Below are 22,284 nucleotides of genomic sequence, written 5' to 3'. Positions count from 1 at the left end.
TTACAGAACGGAAGTGTTGTGAATGGCTGTCTAGTATTAGGCTAATTATGCAACCACCCCCTCTGCCATCTGTTTTTCAATTTTCCCTATTAATTATTAACATTTTGGTAACCACCTTTGCATTTATTCTTCTTAAGATAAATTCCCAAAGGAGGGAATGACGGAGGAAGGATATGCAGACAAAGCCTGTGTGTCTTCACGTGTGCTTAGAAAATCTGGGGACGCTTGAGTGGCTCAGTTAGTTAAGCATCTGACTCTGGTTTTTTTGAGAGACAGAGGGAGACAGAACACGAGCAGGGGAGGGGCAGAGAGAGAGGGAGACACAGAATCCAAAGCGGCTGTCAGCACAGAGCCTGACACAGGGCCCAAACTCACAAGCTATGAGATCATGACCTGAGCTGAAGTCGGATGCTCCACAGACTGAGATGCCCAGGCGCCCCAAGCATCTGACTCTTGATTTCAGCTCAGATCATGATCTCAGGGTCCATGGGAGTGAGCCCCGGAGTGGGCCCTGCATGGACAGTGTGGAGCCTTCTTGGGATTCTCTTTACCCTTTTCACACTAGCATGCTCTCTCTCTCTCTCAAAATAAGTAAACTTGAAAAAAGAAAAGAAAATCTGGAAGAAAAGATGCTTAAATATTGACCGTTGCTCTCTGAGGGCATAGGTAACTGCTGTGGATGGTTTTCTGGTAGGTTTTTCATGTTTCTGAGCTATTCATCTTTCTAAACTTAGAATGTCTTGCTTTTTACTTGCTAAAACCTTTTTATCTTGAGATAATTTGGGATGTGCAGTCGATGTTTTGCTTTGGAAAATGGGAAGATAGTATGGTGGGGGAGGGGAATAAAAGGCAAAGTGACAGGGCAAAGAAGAGACTCAGCCACGGGCTCTGGGGTTGGGGGTGTCTACAAATATCTGGCTGGAATGGAGATGGGGGTACACAGGGGAGCTTTGTGGTTCTCCTGGAGGAAGAGCAGGCCAGGCGGTCTGACTGTGAGCAGGCTTCCTGGGGAAGGGCACGGAGGGGAAGCCGGCTTGTTCTGGAGGGTGGTGCGTGCCTGCTAGGGAGACCACATGCTCACGGGTGATGGAGCTCAGCTCAGAGCTGCACTGTGGAAATGATGAGCGGATGGGGCGTAGGGGTGTGGGGAGGGGTTGGAGAGGCCAGAGGAGGGGCAGCTGCTCACCCACCTTGGCTTCCAGCACCTTCAGCCGCTCGGTTAGCTCTGATACTTTGCTGCAGTTGAGACAACCTGCGGGGAGGGAGGAGGCTGGGGCTGGAGGGCGTCACAGGTTTCCCTTGGAGCCCCTCAACACCTGGGGGCAGGATGGAGGCAATGGGACCCCCAATGACTCCAAGCCAGGAGACAGCCCAGCGCAGGAGAAGGGGCCACAGCCTGTTCAGGGCGGGCCATGCCCTGAAGCTTTCCTGTGGCTCCAGATCCTCTAGAGCAGATCCTCCAGAGCAGTCAGGGACCCACCTCCTGCAGCCTCTGCATCCTAGGTGACTCCTTCCCTGAAGCCAGGGCAGGAAATCCTGTTGCTTCCCCTTGGGCAGGGCTGGCTTGGGCTTGCCAGCTTTGGGGACTGACACATCACAGCCTGGCCTGGGCTGGCTCTGAGGCGCCACCCTCTGATTCTGCCTTCTCAACCACCGTCCAGCTCCTGCGGCCTCCCCAGGGATACCCCTAAGTTATCCGTAGCAGCTCTGGCCCATTCTGGAACCTGCCAGCTGTGGTGCACGGGGACTAGTGCTTTAAGGGTTCTCCAGTCCACGCCAGGATCCCATGCGTTAGGACGAGTGTCACCCCGGTTCACACCTGAGAGCACTGAGTTCAGAGCAAGGGTAGAGTGAGTTCTTGACAAGCACAAAGTCTAGGGTCAAGTCCCAGTGCTGCCCCTTCCTGCTTATTGGGCCTTGGGCAGGGCGCATCTCCTCTCTGACCCTCGGCTTCCTCCTCTTTAGAATGGGGACAATGATGCCTTCCTGGGGCTGTGAGATCGAAATGGGTTGACAATGGAAAGCACCTGGCACGGTGCCTCACTCATTGCAGATGCATAGAAAAGTACAGTTTAAATAAAAAGACAAAACTGGCGGCTTGTCTGCAAGAGTCTGGGGGTCATGGGTCTGGGCCCAGGTCAGACTCCCTCTAGGGCCTTTCTCTCCACCCCCCACTTATCTTTCCAGCATGAGGTGGGCAAGGGTGGGCCCTCTCCCTGACCCTCCCGGCTAGACTCAGCCGGCTTTAGGACCATCACCACATTGTGTGTGCTCCCTCAGACCTCCCCCAAACCAGGGGGACCCCAAGCAGCCACCCCAGGACCCACCTGAGAAGGCTGTGGGCCGAAGCGCCATCCGTCGCATGGTGTTGCCTGACCAGCCGGGCTCCACGAAGCCAGAGGAACCTGTAACTGAGGGACAATGGGGATGAGAGCCCCATGGGCCTGCATTATCCCCATCTGCCACTGTAGCCCCAGCCAGGACCCCTAGCCCTCCCAGTGCAGAGGGAGACAGAGACCCAGAGAGCTGGAGCAGTTTTCCTGGGTTGCACAGCATGAGCTGGGCTGAACTGGAACAAGACCGCCAACTTGATGGGGCTGGAGGCGGGGCTGGCAGCAGGTGGGGGCCGGGGACATGCAGCAAGCTGCATGGGTTAAGAGCTTAGAGCTAACAGATGCAAGGTTGGGTCCCAGCCCTGCTACCTGCTGACCTGTATGACTTGTCCTCTTTGGACCCACCTATTTTCCTATCTGTCAAAGGGGGTCATAAGGCTGGTGTGAGGCCTGAGGAAGGCAATGCGTACAAAGGGCCCCCTGGGCACACGACAGGCACACAGTAGGCAGCTGGGACATCGCTGTCCACCCTCTCCCTGCCCCAATTGGTACGAAGACACTGAGGTGGATCCAGCCCTAGTTTTAAATGAAAACCAGAGGGAGGCTGGCTGCCGGGGAGGGCAAGGGGGGGCTGTGCTCTACCCTGGCACCACCCCCATGAAGAGCAACCACCCAGGCTGGTCTGGCTTTGGGGGCCTGGTTTGCTCCACAGCCAGAGGGATGGGCTGGCCAAGCCAGGGGAGGGGGGCACAGCTGGAGGGGCTCTGGATCAGCAGTAGCAACTGCCCCCTCCACCCCCCAGGCCTGCCTTTTAAGGCCATAGAGTGCCATCCGGTGGCGGGGGGAGGGGGTGCGGGGAGGGAGGCGGGGAGAAAAGACCCAAATAAGGCGCAGGCCTGGCGGCTCAGAGCCAGGCTGCGGGTTGGTGCAGGGAGTGAGGCGCCGGGAACTCAAACCAGACGGGTGTCTCTGGCCAGCCCCCAGCAGGGAGGCGGCCAGACCCTGCTCTTCTATGGGGCCTCTGCTCAGACCAGGCCTGCATCGCCCGCACACCCTCCCTGGGGACCTGGGACTTGCCCCCATTGCAGGGAGTAAATCTCACCCAGGACAGAGGAAGGTGGGTTGGCAACCCAGGACTGGGGGCGTGGATCGGGGCAGGTGGGGGGAATGCCACTGTGAGCCATGGCCAATGCTAAGTGCTCTATATACCCCAGCTCGATCCTACATGGTAGGTCATAACAGCTAACACTTAACAGCTAGCACTTGCTCTGGGCCTGGCACATTCTCGTAAGCACTTCACATATACAGTGTTAACTTATTATCATCACAGAACCCCATAAATGGGTAGCTAGTACCACCTCCACTTTAGAGATGGGGAAATTGAGGCACAGAGCTCTTCTGCCCTCTGTGTTCAGATGAACGGATGAGTAAATATGAGTATCTCTCCCGGCGGAAACCAAGACAGCTGGAGCCTGGATTTGAACCCAGGTTAGCCTAACTCCAGGGCCTGACCTCCTCTCTCTGGGCCACCTGGCACCCCAGGTCAGCTCACTGGGCAGAGGCAGGGAGGCCTGGCACCTGCAGGAATGCTGGCTCCGGAGGAGAATGGCCTTGCCAAGCCTTCCTCGCCCTCTTTGCCCCAGGTGAAGATGTAAAAGGCCGTTTTATTACTCTTTTCAGGAAGTCAACCAAAGGATGCTCTGATTCTCCAACCCCATGGAAGTCTGGGTTTTCTCTGGGAAGAAGTGCTTGTTGCATAGTAGGGCCTCAATAGCCTCAATAAACCTTCTGTTAATAAATACATGAATCACCGGCTGAAAATGAATGTAAAACAAACAAAACAAAAGGCGAAATAATGTGGACAGCAGACACAATGGTCTTGAAAATGAACATAAACATTCTAACGTCAGACGAAGGCTTTCCTGAGCTACTAATCTCTGCACTTGTGGTTGGAAATTCTTTTTCAACCAAGTTGCTTTCGTATATTTCACCAGGAGCCAGAGAGAACTAGAAAACAAATGAAAACATGGTCTGACCATTAGCATAGATGTAACTGGTTCAAAGTGATGGCAAGTGAAAATTTTAAAAGAAAGAAAGAGGGAAGGAAGGAAAGAAGGAAGGAAGTTAAAGAAATAACAAAACTGTCGAAAAAAACACCCCAGAAAATGTTGTTTTAGTTTCAGGATTCATAAAAACAATCCCTAAAAGTCCTTCAAATTCTGATGAGTGGACAGAACTACTTTAGGGGACAAATCAGGTTGTAAAATGGCCTTTTAGCACAGCAAATCCCAGCAGGGAAAAAGCCCAGGGTTGGGAGGAGGTCTCCCATCATCCAAAAATATCATTTCCCTCTGGTATTGGGCCAGGACCCCTGGTGTTGGGCTGGAGCAGACCCGAGTGGGCTGAAAGTCCCCCAGACCCCAGCCTGATGGTCTGTCCTAAAGCGCTGCCCCTCAGCCCCAACCTTGCCATCTCAGGGGCTCCAGGCTGGATTCCAGGGCTACAAACCCCAGCTTCACTCTGGGAAGCCTGACTGTGGGCTACTTCCCACCACCTGGGAGGTCTCCACCAGCACCACACACATATAGACACACACAGCCTCCCTATCCCCTACCCCACAGCTGCCAGTCCTAGATCACCTCCTCCAGGAAGCCTTCCCAGACAGACCAGGGTACCCACCAAAGCTCCCCCATGACACCCTCATCACTCCCTGCCTTGATCTGCACAAGGACAGCATCATGTACAGTTTCAAGCCCTGTGTCCCCGTAGGCAGCTCCTCTTCCTTCTGCTCAGCACTAGGGCTAAGCTAAGAAGCCCCTTCTCATTGGGTCCTCATGAGAACACGAGGCCCAGAGAGGAGAGGCTGCCTGTCCACACAGAGAGGTAGGGATGTGGGGATTCAAACCCCACCCTACGCTGGGAATGTGGATGTGAGAAGTTGCGAGTGTCCCTGGGCTTCATCTCTGGCTTTCTCTCCCAGGACAGAGGCCAGGAGAGAGGCTTCCTCATTCATGAGCCACCCACAGGTCTGCTGGGTCCAGTGACCACAGCCACAGGGATGCAGCCTCCCCGGCCTCAGCCCAGGTGTCCTCCTGGGAATTTACTTTGCAAATGTAAATATTTGCTGCTCTCGGCTTGAACCAAGGATGGGGTCAGGGGTGGGGCCAGGAGCTCCAAGAACCCTCCAGCTGGCCTCTGGGAAGCCTCAGTCTGTGTCCGGCCTAGCTTCACAGGCCTGTGTCCAGCCCCTCTTCAGGGTAAAAGGAGGTTCCCATTCATTTCCTGTGTACCCACTGTACGTCAGGCACTGGAGAGATGCGCGTAGTGATGGCAGGGCAGGGGCCACCATAGCCAGGTGGCAGCTCCGGGAGGTCACAGGCAGAGGGGACAGCCACTGCCCAGGCTGTGGGGTGAGAGGGAAGGCCAGTGTGGGTAAGAAGGAGCGAGGGCAAGGCTGGAGCACATCACTGGGGTGGCCAGGAGGATGGAGAGGGGAGCCGCCCGGCTGAGGGTGAAGGATGGGCTGGTGGGAGTCAGGAGATGGGGGCTGCTGGGCCTTCCAGACAGGAGTGGAGTAGATGGGTGGCTGACTCAGGCAGCACTGAGCCCACAGGATCCTGAATCTTCAGAGTAAAGCACAAATTTGGCACTGTAACTGGCATCTCGTTAGGACTGGAAAGATAGGTGCAGGAAGGGCCCGGCTCTGGATGGTGGAGAAGCCCAGGGCCCAGGAAAGACCTGGGTCAGAAGCTCTGGTCTATTCTTAAGCTTTTTTGCTGTGTGACCTCAGGCGAACTTCTTCCCTCTCTGGTTCCCCATCATAGAAGGGTTAAAGGGGGGGTCCACAGATGGGGAAGGGGCATGTGTGCTAAGGACAGGGGGACAGTGAGAGGGAAACAGAGGTCCCCTAGCTGCAAGGGATCCCATGGAAGAGGAGAGTGAGGGAGCTCCTTTATTTTTCTATCCAGGGCAACTGGGGCTGAGATTGGCTTCCACCAGTCTCATGGTACCCCAACCTTCCGAATACTTCCTGCACTAGCAGTCCTCAGCTACTCCTGCTGCAGAGGAAAACTCTTGGTCCTGGGTCATACTGACGGACTCTGAATCAGGATGTGACCCTGAGCAAGGCATTTCCCGCTCCCAGCCTCAGTTTCCATATCTGGACCTTCTGCATCATAACACGATGGCATGACACTGGTGAGTGTGAGTCAGGGTCCCTGGCATAGAAGACAGTGGACGCTTTCCTTCCCCTCATCATTATTGTTACGGGAGGGTCTGAGGCAGCGGGGTGCTGCAGACCCCAGGTCAGAATCCCAGCTATAAAGCTTATTTGCTATGTGACCTCGGATGAGATCTACACCCTCTCTAAGCCTCACTTACATTGCCTGAACAATGCGGCAGATGGGTCAATGATCTGTCTGCAGGGACCCCCTCCTCCCAGAGGCAGGATAACACGGAGGCCACAGCAGCCCTGCCCTCAGCAGAACCCACCAGGGGTCAGGACCAGCAGAGACAGCGCATTCCGGCCTTGGACCTTCCTTAGGTGTTTTCCAGTGGGAGTGGGCAGCGAGGTGAGACTCCGCCAGGGTCCCTGCCTTCCATCTATCCCACTTCCCAAGGCCAGGAGGCATTAGTAGAGGCTTGATCAGGCAGGTCCCGTGCTGAGAGACTCCAGGCCCGCCCATTCACCTTTCTGAGCCTCAGTTTCCCCATCTGTAAAACGGGGCCTATTCTAGTCTTTTCCTCACAGGCTGTCATGAACATCAGGAAACATCCTCACTCATCATCACAGAGTGAACATTCCCATTCTGAAGACGAGAAACCAGGGCTAATGAATGAACAAAGACTCTGGAAACGCGAAGCCTGTTTGCTGAGCAGCTGACTGAGAAATGAATCTCAGAGGCGCGAGGCAGGACAGTCCCAGAGAGCCATCACAGAATCCCCAGCACAGGGGCCAAGGGGGAGAGGGAAATATTTATGAGTATCTACTATGTTCGAGGCATGAGTCTCTGACGGTCATAATAAAGTACAAGGTGGATACTTTTCAATCCCATGTGACTTCCAGATAGAGACAAGATTCAGAGAGGTAGGGCGACTTGCCCCAGATCACACAGCAAAGCACAGCTGATCTAGATCTGAATTCTGGAATGATGGGTGCTCCCTCTCCTCCTTCATGTCACCCCCAACTGCTCTGGTGACAGCTTGGTGGCCCCAGGGCCATGTCACAGTGGCAGACTATGAGGGCAGTTCCCACCAGGGAAAACAGCTGGGGGAGCTCAGCCTCAACTCTGCTGTCAGAGGAAGGGCAGGGCCTGATGGGCTTGCAATGTCCTCATGCTTCCCTACCCTCATTCCCAGGGCTCCAGAAGAGCAGTTTTCTAGAATACCCAGGCCTGGGCATCTCTTCGGTCCGCTCTGCCTGTGTGTGTTTGAGAGAGGCCCTCCCTATCTCACTGGCTATCACACAGTGTGCACCATGGGCTGCCATGCCACTACAGGGGTCTTTATGGCTTCATTTCATCCTTGAAACATCCCTGGGAAGCAGACTCTAGTACTCCGCCCATTTCACAGGTGAGAACACCGAGGTTTAGTGTGGGGGAGCCCCAGGCTCTGCAAGAGCACACAGCAGCTTGGTAAGAGAGGGTGTTCCCCGTTCTGAATGGGCACGAGACAAGGGCCACCTGCACTGCAGCCTCCCCACCCCCACCCTGGTGCCCTTGCACAATGACGTGCACAATGTAGGGGAGTCCCTGGCCCAAGGCCACACAGCTGGTGTGTGGCAGATCTGGCCTGGCCCATGAAGCCCTGGAGACTTCCATCCCCAGGCTGGGACCTGGAGGCCCTGAAAAGGGAGATGGCAGATGTCAGGGGTGGCCTAATCCAGCCCTTGCCTTGCACCCCCACCTTGCCATTGGCAGAGACCTTAGCCTTGATCCCAGTTCTTGGACGCACGGCCTCCAGCTGCGGGACTCAAGGGCATGGGAGCTGCCCCCACCTGTCCTCCGCCCTCACTGGCTCCCTGATGGCCCCACGGACATGGGAAGTTCTGCCCTTGGGAGGGAGGCCAGGGACAGAGTGGCCTTTGTCTGGGCAGGCTCTGCCTGGGCTCAGGCCTGCTAGGCCCAGGTGGCCCCCACCCCCCACCAGCTCCTCTGTGGCCTCATTGGCAGCAGCCCCTCTTGTTGGCTCTCCTCCTGCCCCCTGGGCCCCTCTTCCTCCCACCAGGGAGGGGAGGGTCCCATTCCTGGTTCCCCTTGATGTCTGCCCTCCCACACTGGCACTGGCGGCTGCCTCTCTCTGTATAGGACCCCTGCTGGGCATCGGGCAGCTCCCCCACTCCCCCTGGCCACCCCTACCAGAACTGAAGACTCCCCAACCCCACAGGGAAACCTGCCAGTCCCCCTCCCTGCCCCACTTTGTGGTGAGCTCTGCCCCCCACCCTGTGTGACTCTGGGCATGTGACTCTACCTTTCTGGGCCTCTGTTGCCCATTCTATGAACCAGGACTCTTGTGGGATCCCAAGGAGGCGAAGCACGTAAATCTTTCAAGAAGAACCTATGAATGGTGACTACTGTTAGCATCACGCTCTCTTGATTCAGAGGCCATGGCGCACATGTTCGTGTTTCTGCAATCAGAATATGTCCTGTGACTGATGCTCACATTAACGTGCTGCTTTGGGGGTCCTGAATGTCCCCTTTCCACTGATGTGCCTACAGGCCTGCTTCTTGGGCTGGTTCTCACACAAAAACCTTCCTCTCACTGAGTTCAGGTAGGTAGTGAGGGTGGGGGCCATCCAGACTGCTTAGCAGAGAGGCAGGTGCCCTCGAGGGAGGGCTCTCCAGGTGTGTCCAGGAGGTGCGGGGAGGCCTGGGCTGTGTCCTCTGCACCACTGTGGGTGCTGGGCCCTGAGCCACTGCAGAGAAGGGGGGTAGGGTGAAAGGGCTCCCTCTGCCTGGGACACACTCCACACACGATGCCCCCATCCCTGGGAGAGGCCAGGCAGACCAGGGTTCAAATCCTGACTGCCACTTAGGAGCTGTATACCCATCACTTTCCTGAGCCTCAGTTTCTTCACCCCCAAGACGGATACAACCATCCCAACCAAGCCGATTCACAGACTTAAAGGGCGCTTTGCTTCCATGTGCTGTTACCACATCCAATGGAAATGTCCACACGGGTTCTCCCCAAGCTTGGAGGAAAGGCTTGGGATGGTGTGCCTCAAGGCATGAGCTACGCGACCTGTATGAAATTCCTCCTGGGTCCTGAGAGTCAGGCGGTGAACACCCATAGGACAGCAGGCCCCGACTTCTCCCAGCCAAGCCTCGCTAGCGGCCCGGGTGTGCATGGTGCGGTCCACTGCGGCGTCTGCCGACTCAGCAAGGGTTTACCACTCCCACCCGTGTGCCTGAGGGAAGGCGCCTGGCTGCACCGCGAGGCAGTCCTACCTTCCTCGCAGTTCATCCCTGAGTGCCCGGGGCAGCACCTCCACTCGCGCGCGGTCACTGTCTTGTACATCACCTTGTACGTGGGTCTCACCACGGTTCTGTAGCTGAAAGAGTGCGCAGGGGGCTGAACTCAGACACAGTCTTCTGCCACCTTTCCCACCGACCTGGACGTCCATGGGGATGAACTCCAGGGTCCTCGGCCACCTCTGAGCCCCTCTGGAGCCTCTCTCCTCCTCTCTTTGGGGAGTTCAGCCCTTCCAATCCCTCGGAACCCCCTGGGTGGGGAGATCTAGATACTAAGTGGCCAGGAAGTCCCTGCAAGTGGGGTTGGCCTGTCCTCCCCCCCACCCCCCAGCAGTGAAGCCTCACTAAGTGAATGCATGTGGGTAATGGTGGAATCCTTCCTCCAGGAGGCCCTCCAGGTGCCCCAGGAGCATAAGGGGGTTGCCGAGGATGGGGATGGGGCCAAGGGTCCCCTTGCTCCACCCACCCTGCGGGCCTCAGCACTCCCCTGCACTCCCGGTGCAGTGTCACCACCAGGCCCATGTTCATGCGGGGCCTCCACCTGGGGTGCCACCAGCGCTGTTCCACTATGGTCTCACTTACCTGCTCCCTGGGCAGCTCATGGGCCAGGGGCAGTTCTGCAGCACTCGCTGAAGGTAGGTGCCATTCTGCACGTGGCAGGAAATGGTACGGGTCACCACATAGGAGCACCAGTTCCTGGAACAGACCCACAGTGAGGAAACTCAGGTGCCATGCGCAGCCTCTGCCCTGGAGCCCAGAGAGGACGGGTGAGGGGGGGCCCGTTCTTTCCAGGAGCCCCGAGTCTCTAGGGAGAGAGACCCTTGAGCTCTGAGTCCTCTGCGCCCCCATCAGGAGCCTCTGGGCTACTGCGGCTGAGGACTGAGTTCCATAGCTCTGCGGGGGCGGCTGTGCTGGGGGCTCTGGGAAGGTCTTGGGGACTGGGCTGTAGGGGACAAGATGGGAGCAAGGCCTCCTTGCCTGAGCTCTCCTTCCTGGATATCGCTTCTCTCCAACCCCGACCCATCCAGGTCACCAGGGCCTCCTGCCTCCACCTGGACAGCAGCCCCCATCTTGCCCCTCAGTCTCTCCCTAGGGAGACTGTCATAACACGGAAACCCGGCCGTGTCCTTCCGGTGCTCACCCTCGCCCGCAGCCCTCCAGACCTCCTGCGTTCGCGTTGCGTCTGCTGTGAACCCTCACCTCCAGGTCTTCACACACACACACACTCGGCCCACTGCCTGGAGCGCCCTGCCCCCACCCCTCCACTGGGCACCTCCAACCTTCAAAGCTCTACTGTGCTGTCACCTCTCCCCTTGTCCTTCCCACCTCCACCCCTACCTGAACAGAACTGATGGCTCCCTGCCGGGGACCCTCCCCTGCAGCAGCACTTTGTATATCTGTCTCCCTGAGTTAAGCTGGTGATTCATGTCTGCCCTCTCCGTCCTCTGGCATGGGGAGGGAGGCTCTGTCTCACTTACCCTTGTGTCCCCTCTGTGTGACAGCCAGATGTCCCAAGCACGGAGGACTGACTTCTCCAAATGCCCATTAATAATCATATTGCATTGTGGGGTGCCTGGGGAGCTCAGTCATTTGAGCATCCAACTCTTGATTTCGACTCAGGTCATGATCCCAGGGTTGTGGGATCAAGCCCTACATCGGGCTCCACACTCAGCACGGAGGATTCTATTTTACTGTCCCTGTCCCCCACTCATGCACTCTCTCTCTCTAAAAAAAAGAATCATATTGCATTGCATTTATTGAGCGCCCACTGTATGTTAAGGGTATTTACATTATCTTCCACTGCATGTTAAGGGTATTTACATTATCTTCCTACTAAGTCAGGAAGGCACCTCTCTACATTTTACAGAGGCGTAAACTGAGGCTTGGGGAGGGTAAGACAACTGCTCATGTCCCAGAGCTGGTGCATGGTAGAGCAGGATTTGCACCCAGGAATGCAGAGGGAACAGCTTGGCCCCTGACTTCATCCCAGAGACCTCAGCTCCCGTCTCCTCCCCATTTCCTGAGCCACGGTCCATGGTTCTGTGAAGGCCCCAGCCTGGGAACCTACTGACCCCAGGCTCAAGACCACAAAGGAATATCTGGAGGGGTGACAGACTCAGGCTGAAAGGGTCACCTGAAACAGTCCCTCCTTTCCCAACCCCGGCAAAAAATGCAGAGCCTGTGACCCTGTGCAGGGCTGAGGGCTGCTGAGCTGCTGGAATGTCTCAGCCATCACAGAGATGTCTGCCACCACCGACATCCAGTCTCCCAGCTGCCGCTCCACCCCCCAACCCTGATCCACCCATCGGAGAATGTCCTTGGCAGGGACCTGCCAACTAACTCACTGTGGGACCCTGGGGAAGTCCCTTCACCATTTTGTCACTCTGGGATCAGTCCAGGAGGAAGAAATAGCCTAGCCAAAAGCAAAGTGGGGAGAGGCTCAACACAGCCCTCGGCCAGATACCACATGGAAGAGGTGATAGGTGCTTATGGCAGCACTGTTGGGAACCACACAAAACTGGGAACATCCTAACCAGCTACAAGGACCACTAGACATGGAAAACCAGATGCTGAGATAGAGCCCAAGTTCTCCACGTGTAGAGCACCATGTCTGGTTAAGTGAGAAACACATGCGCAGACCAACAGATGAAGATTGCAAGTCTATTAAAATAAGAAAGCCCAGGGGTGGGGCGCCTGGGTGGCTCAGATGGTTAAGTGGTTAAACGTGAGACTTCAGCTCGGGTCATGATCTTGTGGTTTGTGAGTTTGAGTCCCGTGTCAGGCTCTGTGCTGACAGCTCAGAACCTGGAGCCTGCTTTGGGTTCTGTGTCTCTCTCACTCTTTGCCCTTCCCCTGCTCATGCTCTGTCTCTCAAACATAAACATTACCTAAAAAAAAAAAAAAAAAAAAAAAAGAAATGAAAAGTTCAGGGGTGCCTGGGTGGCTCAATTGGTTAACTTGATTTTAGGTCAGATCATGATCTCACAGTTCATGCATTTGAGATCCACATTGGGCTCTGTGCTGACGGTGGTGGGGGTTCCTGCTTGGGATTCTCTCTCCGTTTCTCTCTGCCCCTCCTGGGCTTAAGCTCAAGCTCCATCTCAAACTAAATAAACTTAAAATTTTTTTTAAAAAGAGAAAGCTGAAAGACTATTTATACATATTTGCACATATACAGCTCTGTGTGCATAAAGTTAGGAAAAATCACATGCTCACATCAAATTGCCACCTATGGGGGCAGGGAGGAGCTTTCCATCTGCTCTGTCTCCTGCACTAACAGCAGCCTTCCATTATCATGCATGCTGCACCCCAGGAGCTTGGGTTCAACGCCTTTCATGCACACTTTACAGATGGGAAGACTGAGACGCATAGGTCTGGGATGAACTCCAGGTACCCAAGATGAACAACACAATAACAGTTGGAATTCAGGTCCATCTGACCCTAGAGTTGGCACTCTTAACCTCAGGCTGGAAATTTTCTCCCAATGAGCAGGAAGGGAGGTTTATAAGTTAAAAAAATACATTTCTTCAAAAAGGCCCCCACTTTGGGCGCCTGGGTGGCTCAGTCGGTTAAGTGTCCCACTTCGGCTCGGGTCATGATCTCACAGTTTGTGAGTTTGACTCCACAACGGGCTCTGGGCTGACAGCGCAGAGCCTGGAGCCAGTTTCAGATTCTGTGTCCCCCCACCCCCCCCGCTCTCCATCCCCTGCTTGTGCTCTCTCTGTCTGTCTCTCTCAAAAATAAACAAACATTAAAAAAATGTTTAGAGGGGTGCCTGGGTGGCTCAGTCAGTTGAGCATCCGACTTTGGCTCAGGTCATGATCACAAGGTTCGTGGGATCGAGCAACACGTCGGGCTCTGTGCTGACAGCTCAGAGCCTGGAGCCGGTTTCAGATTCTGTGTCTCCCTGTCTCTCTGACTCTCCCCTGCTCATGCTGTCTCTCTCTCTCAGAAATAAATAAAAAACATTAAAAAAAAAAGAATCTAAAAAAATTTTTTTTAGAAAAAGGCCCCCACTTTTTAGATCCTCTGGGTCCCTAGAGCTGTTTGAGTTTTGTTTGGTGCGGTGGGGGGGGCATAAGCCCCTTTGAGAAAGTGATGTCATTTGTGGTTCCTATCCAGAAAAATGCAGAAAACTTGGGGTGCAAGTATTGGAGAGGACCTCCTGAGGAGTGCTGGGGGTTCCCTGCAGCCTGTGTGACGTCCCCCAGGCTGGCCCTAGGGCTCTGGGAGTGAAGGAAGGAGGGAGGGAGGGGCCACCTGGGTAGATGACAGTCAGAAGCCTCAGATACTGGAGGGGGGCCCGTGCCAGGAATGAAGACTCCAGGCCAATGTGTGGAGGTGTACACACACGTAAAGGCATGCACGTCCAGAAATACAGTGAGTGCAGATGCACATGTACACGGACACACTCACACATGTATATGAGTGCCTACAACTCCTGGATATACACATGCCCATGTGCACACACAAAGACCCACATAAACACACACATACACATACATTCAAGCACACAATCAGACTTAGGCAAATCCAGCAGGACACTTAGCCACAGGATGACCATTCTGTCTGCAGACAGAGCTGTGTGCGTGCGCGCACACACACGCCTCCCTTCCATGCCCAGGCCCTGGACTGGGCTGGGGGAGGTGGGCCTGTGACTGCCCACAATTGTTTGACCTGACCCTCTTTATACCAGGGGGCAGTGAAAGAAAAGAATTTTCTTCTTCCTTAATTAAAATTGCCCCCATGTGGGTCACTGACTGGCTCCCTGGTTTATTTCCCATGAGATGGAGTTTGCTTGAATCCCATGCTTAGAAGATGTGGAGCTGATGGCTGACTAGTGGGGGCCAGGGGGGATACTTTGGCCATGTGGGGTTCAAGGTCAGCCCCTAGCCCCCCCCCCGGGATGGGAGGAGTCACCAATAACCACACCGCACCTCTCCCCCGCCTTGAGGACCCTAGCCCCGCTGCTCCCAAGATAAACCCAAGTTCCTCTGCAGAGTCCTGGCCTGGCCTCTCTGTCTACTTTCCAGGGGCAGCAGGACCTCTTCCTAAAGTACAGACCTAATGTTGCCACTGCTGCTGTGAGTCCAGGGCCACCAAGGCTTCCCATCGCCCTGTGAGCCCTGCCAGCCCTGACCTTGCATTCAGATTCCCTCTGCCCGGAAGGCAACCATCCCACGCCCTGCTCCAGCAAACTCCTATTTGTCCTTTAGGTCTCAGTCCTAAGGTCCCAGGAGAGGCGGGGCACCTCCAGAGGTCCCCTTCCGCCGCTCATGGCAGCCTTGAGCTTTTCTCTTCCCTGCAGATGCTGAGGGAAGGCACTGGCAGCGGCCAAGCTAGGATGGGGCTCAGCCCGAGGGTGCTCAGGGAGGTTTGCCGAATGACTGAATGACCAAGATCAGACAATGGCCCTGGGCAGAGGAGCCAGGACCCAGGTTCCCAGAGATAGGCGCTGTGCTTGGAAGGCTGCCTACATCCCACTGCCTCTGGGGGCTTTCTTCTCTCAGATGCGGGTCAGTGATAAGTTGCCCAAGAACCCAGTGAGGCTGAGCCTGTGGGATGGGGTGAGGGCAGGAGCCGGGAGGAGGCAGCCCTTCTCTTCCGGGCTTGCCACTTCTGCCCACTCAGCACCTCCTGGGCCCGCAGAGACTGCTGGAGGAGAGAAAACAGGCCAGACCAGCTCGGTGTGGCACAGGCCACCCCTACCAGGGCCCCCCCACTCGCCCTCCACCCCCTGCCATGAGGGCCCAGGGGACTTTGTCTCTGCGGGGCCCAGGGCTGTGATCCGGAACAGTGATAGGGGCTAATTGCAGGAGGCAGCCAAGCGGGCCAGGGGCCAAGGGCCGTTATGAAAAGGAGAGGAAAGAAAGGAGACGTACACGGTGGGGGTAGGGTGATCAGGGCCAGAGCCCCACTCTGGAGGCGAAGTTCCAGTCCTGCCCTGCTGCTTCCTAACTCAGTGACCTTGGACCCTGACCCTCTCTGTGCCTCACTTTGTCCATCTGCAAATGGGGACGGCAGAATCTCCTCTGCCAGAGGAGATTTCACACAAACTGCATAGCACAGTGCTAATAGCTACTGTCCGTGGACTGTGACACTGGCTCCACACGCCACAGCTGTGGTCCAGCGGCTTCCCTGAGAGATACCAGCACAGAACCTTCCATACAGGTCCTTCCCTTGACTTTGGGATAGGGATTGCCAGGCTCTGCATTTTACTTTATTTTTTATTTTATTTCTTTATTTTTTAAGAGAACATGCACATGTGAGCGGGGGAGAGGGGCAGAGGGAGAGAGAGCGAGACAGGGAGAGAAAGAGAATCTTAAGCAGGCTCCACACTCAGCGTGGAGCTCCTGGTTGAGCTCGATCTCAGGACCCTGAGATCATGACCTGAGCCAAAATCAAGAGTCAGATGCTTAACTGACTGAGTCACTCAGGCACCTCAGGCTCTGCATTTTAAAGAGGGGGACACTGAGGTTCCAAGAGAAGTCACCTGGCCAGGTCACCCGTGTGGGCAGAGAGCTGGGATTTGAGCCCCCCGGAGTGGGGCTGGGGAAGATAACTCTCTACTCCTAGGGTTTGCCCAAAGGAAGCCCATCTTGCAGAGGGAAGTGGCCTAGGCCAGGACACTGGTGATGGCTTCTACTCTAGAGCCACAGGGCTGAGATGGGTCGTTAAAGGAAACAAGGATTCAGGTGGGAAGGGATCTCGTGGGAGGCGGGGCAGGAAGCAGCCCCAGCAGGGACTGGAGGCGGGGGTAGACAGGGGCAGAGGTGAGCCGAAGCAGCTCTGCACAGGCCCCGGGCACCCTGGTTCCTGGGGTCTCAAAGTCTTGCCACATTCCTGGGGCTGGGGCAGCCCCTTGGATGCTTTCCCGGGCCTCCCCCTCCCCAAGCACAAAGCCTCTTTTCTGCCTCTGATCCTTTGGCTGCCAAGGGGTGCCTGGGGTGCTGGGCTGGGGGTGGAGGAAGGGCTGAGGAGGTGTGACGTCCCCATGCTGTCTCCAACAATGCTGGGACACGGCCACAAGGGGAGGTCCTGGCAGCTGAGGACCACAGATTCCTCCAGCTAGGGGTCCCTTCCTCCACCTAATGTCAGTGATAGCAGGAACCACGGTTCGCTCTTCCTATAGGGGCACCACCCACCCTCAGAACAGGCAGGGGACAAGGGGAGGAAAGAGGAAAACACGGAGGAAACTGAGACCCGGAGCTATGAAGTGACCTGCCTGAGGTCACACACTGAGTCAGTGTCAGAGTCAGGGCCAGCGCCCTCACCGCCTAACCACAAGCTGCAGTCCTTTCCCAGACCCACAAGCTGACCACTGCTACAGTGCAAAGGATGCTGGATTGGGAAGCTGGCTGGCCTGGATCGAGGTGCTACTTTTCCTCTTTGGGCCCTAGTCTTATCTGTAAAATGGGAGCAGCAGCACCGCCCACAGGGCTTTTGTGCTGCTCAGGCCACTGGGAGCCTTCTGAGAACAGATGGGGTGACAGTCCCCAGTGACAACAGATACCTGCCCAGAGCCACTACCCGGCTCCCACCCAGGAAGCCTCGAGGAGGTGAGAAGCCCAGGCTGGGAGGCCCTGCCCTGCACTGGCTGGAGCACCATCCTGAACCTGACGCTGGGAATTCAAGTTTAGGGTCATGGTCATCTTAGCACCTAGGACCCTGAGGGTTCACAGTCATGCCCTGAGCAGGTCATCTCCTCCCTCTGAACCTCAGCTTCCTCCTCTGACGAATGGGAACCATAAACACGCTTGCCTTCCATGGCAGTTGGGAAGACTCTGGAAGTGGTAGGTGTAGGTAAAATGCCCGGCCGAAGTTGGCTGTAGTCAGCATGTAATAGGTGGTGGTGGCTGAGATATCTGCCACATGCCTGTCCTTGGTCAGATAACTTCTGTTCTGGCCTCCAATGCCTTGGCCACCTCTGCCCTCCAGCCCTAGCCATGTCACCTGCTCTGCTAGCCCAGCAGGGGCATGCTGGCCCCTGACCACTGGGAAAGGGAATCTCTGAAAAGAATTAAAGAATTGAGGCCCTAGGGGGTGGGGGCCAGGGAAGGCCTTTCAATGGGATGAAAAGGCCTGAAGAGGCCTGGCTACTCTGTATTGTTTGCCTCAGACAAGGGCTGGCCTTAGAGAGAGGACCCCAGTGGGGGTGGGGGCTGCAGCCAGGATGGGGCTGGGACAGGTTCAAACACTTATCAAAGCCAGAAAGACAGGGTCGAATCCCAGCACTTTTACGAAAAGCCGGTGAGCCTAGAACATTATGTGAATTCTCTGGGGCCTCAGTTTGCTCATCTGCTAAATGGGGATAGTGCTTCCTACCTCATTCGACCCTTGAGGGATTAATGACCACATGGCAAACAAGGGGCTCCCCACTGGGGAGATGCTCCACAAACGCCAACAGAGAGAATGTTCCCAGTTCCAGAAACAGCAGCAAAAACCCAGAATACTCTCTCCCATCTCTGTTCAAAATGCCAGGTCCCTGGGGGTGGCCACTGACCCACGGACTGTGAAATTCCACCCCTGTCTTCTTCCTCCGAGGGAAATAAATAGCCAGGGTACTAAAAAAAGCCAAGAGCTGGGGGAAAGGGTGGAGGTTCCCCAAGGGGAGGTCAGCTAGGAGATGTGCTGGGCTTTTCCTATATGCAGGGAGGGGGGCCCTTGAGCTAGGGCCATGGAAGTCCTGAGAGGCGGGCTTCTCCCTGGTTGTTCCCCTTCCCCCTCCTCTGGGGCTCAGGAGGTGAAGTGGTGGGGGGGGGGGGAGGCTGTGGGGGAACGCCGGCTCCGGACACATGCTGTAGGGGACCCCAGCACTGCCGGGAGCTTTGGCCACATAACTAGGCTGTCCAGGTCCCTACTCCCATCCCGGCTGGCACTGAGGTGGGGGACCAGGTCCCCTTCCCAATCCCTGGCTGCGCGGAGGTTGGGGGGAAAAGGGCGGGGGTGGGGGGGGGGGAGTCCTGGCCCCAGGGCTGGCAGGGCACAGAGGTGGTGGGAGGCAGCCCTTACCTGCGTCCGGAGAACTGGGCTCCCCCGACGTTCCACGCGGCGCTGCCTCCCGGGAGCAGGAGCCCGAGGCAGAGCAGCGCCCAGGCCCGCGGGCCGCCCATGCTGCGCCCGGCGCCCTCCGCGCGCGGCCCCTCGCCGTCGCCACCCCCAGCCTGCCGTCCCCGCCCGCCCGCCCGCGCCGCCAGCCTCCCCGGACGCGCGGCTCCCGGTTCCCAGCGCAGCGACCGGAGGGCGGGCGGGAGGCGGGCGCGGGGCGGGGGCGCGCGTTCCCGGCCTCGCCCGGCCCCTCGGCGCGGCCCCCCGCCTCCTGCGCAGCCGTTGCCAACCCGGAAGGAGCCCTGGGGGGGTCGGGTGCCCCAGCCGGGAGGCCCGCCAGGTGCCCACCTGAGCCTGGCGCCTTTCGCCGTGTGGCCTTTTTGAGACCAGGGTGCCAGTTCGGAGGTGCCCTCTCACGTGCTGCAGACCAAGGACCTGCGGTCGAGGCCGTCATCTCAGACGCAGCCCGGACCCAAAGCCGCCACGCCTGAACACGTGATGCCAGAGCCCTCATCTCTTCCCAACATTTTTGAGAGATCTAGTTCCTAAGGCACGCGGGATCCATCCATCCATGCAACAAAGGTTTCCTGAGCAGTGAGCACCACTGTGTGCAGGGCACCTTGCCTCCACTTCACGTCCTGTCTTTGTTTAATCCCCAAACTGCTTTGGGCAAAGTGGGAACAATTATTCCCATTATACAGAGAAGAAAACTGAGGCACTTGTAGCCGCCCCTGCAAGGAGAAAACCTGGGCTGGTCATAAGATCAGTGTCTTCTTTTACCATCATCTTACAGATAAACTGACGCACAGAGAGGGGCTGTCTGTCAGTGGTTGGAAGAGCCAGGATTTAAACCCATATCTTGTGACTTCAGAGGGGTCAGCCTTTTTTTTTTTTTCTTTTTAAATGTTTATTTATTTTGGGAGAGAGCACATGCAAGCAGGGAGAGGCAGAGGGAGAGGGAAAGCGAGAATCCCAAGCAGGCTTGCACTGTTCTCACAGGGAGCCTGACTCAGGGCCCAATCTCAGGTACCGTGAGATCATGACTTGAGTCAAAATCAAAAGTCTGATGCTTAACAGACTGAGCCACCCAGGCACCCTGGAGGGGATCACCTACTCCCATGCAGGGATCACCTGGGAGGGATCACCCCAAGTACAATTAGGGGAGAGGGCAGACAGCATATTGGTCTGGACCTCAATTTCCTCATCTGTAACAAGGTAAGGATCGGCTTAGAGTATCTGAAGTATAGGCATGAACTTCTGGGGAGAGGGCTGTGAATCCCTCAAAGGTGTGTGTGTGTGTGTGTGTGTGTGTGTGTGTGTGTGTGTGTGATGGATGAGTGTGTATATGGTGCTGCTTGTGATGCACATGTGTGATATGTGTGTGTGCAGGTATGATGGGTGTGTGTGAAATGTGCATGATGCTTGTGTGTAGGTGTGTGATGGATATTTATGATAGGTGTGTGTGTTTATGGGGAAGAACCACAGCTGTCATCAAAGGGGACCCCTCCAAAACCTCAGGATAGTCTCTAACTCCCTCTTCTGCCTGGATTGACATGCAGCAAGCAGTCCTGGGCTGGGGAGCTCCCTGCCCAACTTGGCAGTGCACCAGAGGCCTGCCTCTCAGGATCCTGCTGTGGCTTGTCCAGACCCAGACCCAGGATCTCTGCTAGAAACATTCTGGCAAGAAGGATCTGCCAGCCCCTAACTCTAATTCCCAGAGTTGCCTTGTCTGGACTCACCAGGGCTGGGCAGCACAAGGTCCTGGGCCCAAGTCAGGATGGGGGAGGGTATGCCAATACCCGCAAGGGGGCAGGTAGTTAGAGCCAGCTTCAAACTTTGCCTCTGCTGCCTTTGGGCAAGTCCTGACCCTCTCCAGCCCCAGTTTCTCTTTGTAAGGACATCTGCATGTTCCCTATGTGGGTGTGACCATGAGAGGTCTGCCCCTGCCCTGGCATCCACTGTCCCTTGCTTCATGTGGTCCCCCAAGCATGCACCACTTCCTCCAAAGATATCTTCATAGTGCGAATTTTGCCCCCTTGAGAAGCTGCTTCCCTCCCTCCCATGTGCTATTTTGGGGCACCTACTTTATGGCATCTGTCTGACCTCCCCAAATGCAGTTTTGTACCTCTGTGGTTAGCCCTTGTTTTGACATAACTCAATCACTGACTTCATCCCCTGGATGGCTGGTCACTCCCAAGGGACCGTCTCATGAGAGGACCCCAGACCCATAAGCCCTGGCTAAATGGCTGGGATAAAAAAACATCTCTCCAAAGGGAACTTTGTTGTATCTATCTATCTATCTGTCTATCTCTATCTATCTATCTATCTATCTATCTATCATCTATCTATCATCTATCTACAGATTGAGAGAGAGAGAGAGAGAAGGAGTTGGGGAGAGGGGCAGAAAGGGAGAGAGAACCTTAAGCAGGCTTCATGCTAAGCAGCCAGTCAGCCACCCAGGCACCCCCGCAAAGGGCACTTTGAAGGGCATGCATCTCTTGAGGAAGGAGAAGTGCCAGGCAGTGGCTTCTGTCCTGCAGAGTGCCTGGAAGGGACTGCAAGATGTCCCGGACCCCCTCTGGGGCCACAGAAAAGAGGAGGCACTGCCAGGTCTATTTGCAACACGTCCAAGATGCTCTTGTGTGCGTACTGGCATACACATTCCTTTGCTGATGCCACCAAACTCGTGGGAGCTTCAGGCTACTGCAGAATTTTCCAGCCAGCGAACCCTCTCAAAAAAGGGATCTCTGGGGCACCTGGGTGGCTCAGTCGGTTGAGCGTCCGACTTCGGCTCAGGTCATGATCTCACGGTTCGTGGGTTCGAGCCCCACGTCGGGCTCTGTGCTGACAGCTAGCTCAGAGCCTGCAGCCTGTTTCGGATTCTGTATCTCCCTCTCTCTGACCCTCCCCTGCTCATGCTGTCTCTCTCTCTCAGAAATAAATAAAACATTAAAAAACATTTTTTTAAAAAAGGGACCTCTCAGCGAGGGACACTCTCAGTAATAGGTGCTGTCGACATTTGGACAAGGTCCTGTCCTTGCTGAGGCTGGGATCTCCTGGGATCTCCTATATCTACAGCCACACCTCGTGGTGGTGCAGCCTGCTGGTTACCGCATAGTCTCAGTTTCCCAAAAACCTAGGTGTCAATTCAGGAGCAAGCACTGGGAGCTGTGTGAACTAGCACAAGTCACCTCCCCTCTCTGAGTCTTATTTCCTTGCCTTTAAAAGGAAGGGCCACAGGAGCTTTTAAAGATCCCTCTGGGTCAGGAGTGTGCTTCTGGGAAAGTGTGAAAGCTTTGGTCCTGGGGCACAGTCTGAAGCCCTCTTTTAAGCACATACTTTCATGGTAACTGTCATCCTGTTTTCTGGTCCTCTTTCCTCCCTGAGCAGAAGGGGCAGGAAATGCTGCGGGGACCCGGGTCTTAGTCATTTAG

General features: G+C 55.9%; 1 protein-coding gene across 12 annotated transcripts in view; it reads right to left on the bottom strand.

The window, feature by feature from the left end:
* Positions 1–18,915, bottom strand: part of EMID1 (EMI domain containing 1) — a 47,871-nt gene extending 28,956 nt beyond the window's left edge. For 10 of the 12 annotated variants that reach the window (XM_039225079.1, XM_039225101.1, XM_039225061.1 and 7 more), the window contains exons 1-5: positions 18,815–18,915; positions 10,385–10,498; positions 9,779–9,882; positions 2,328–2,411; positions 1,191–1,252 (exon numbers count right to left, since the gene is read on the bottom strand). In XM_039225079.1, the coding sequence (XP_039081010.1) occupies positions 1,191–1,252; positions 2,328–2,411; positions 9,779–9,882; positions 10,385–10,498; positions 18,815–18,915 (465 nt within the window). The remainder of the gene's footprint in view (positions 1–1,190; positions 1,253–2,327; positions 2,412–9,778; positions 9,883–10,384; positions 10,499–18,814) is intronic. The other 2 variants (XM_039225125.1, XM_039225070.1) reach the window with 1 other exon arrangement.
* Between the last annotated feature and the right edge of the window lie 3,369 nt (positions 18,916–22,284).

The sequence above is a fragment of the Hyaena hyaena genome, unplaced genomic scaffold, assembly GCF_003009895.1.
Source record: "Hyaena hyaena isolate Hyena2069 unplaced genomic scaffold, ASM300989v1 scaffold_19, whole genome shotgun sequence".
NCBI classification, from domain to species: domain Eukaryota; kingdom Metazoa; phylum Chordata; class Mammalia; order Carnivora; family Hyaenidae; genus Hyaena; species Hyaena hyaena.
The sequence above is the reverse complement of the archived record's forward strand: the minus strand, read 5'-3'. Positions and strand labels throughout refer to the sequence as shown.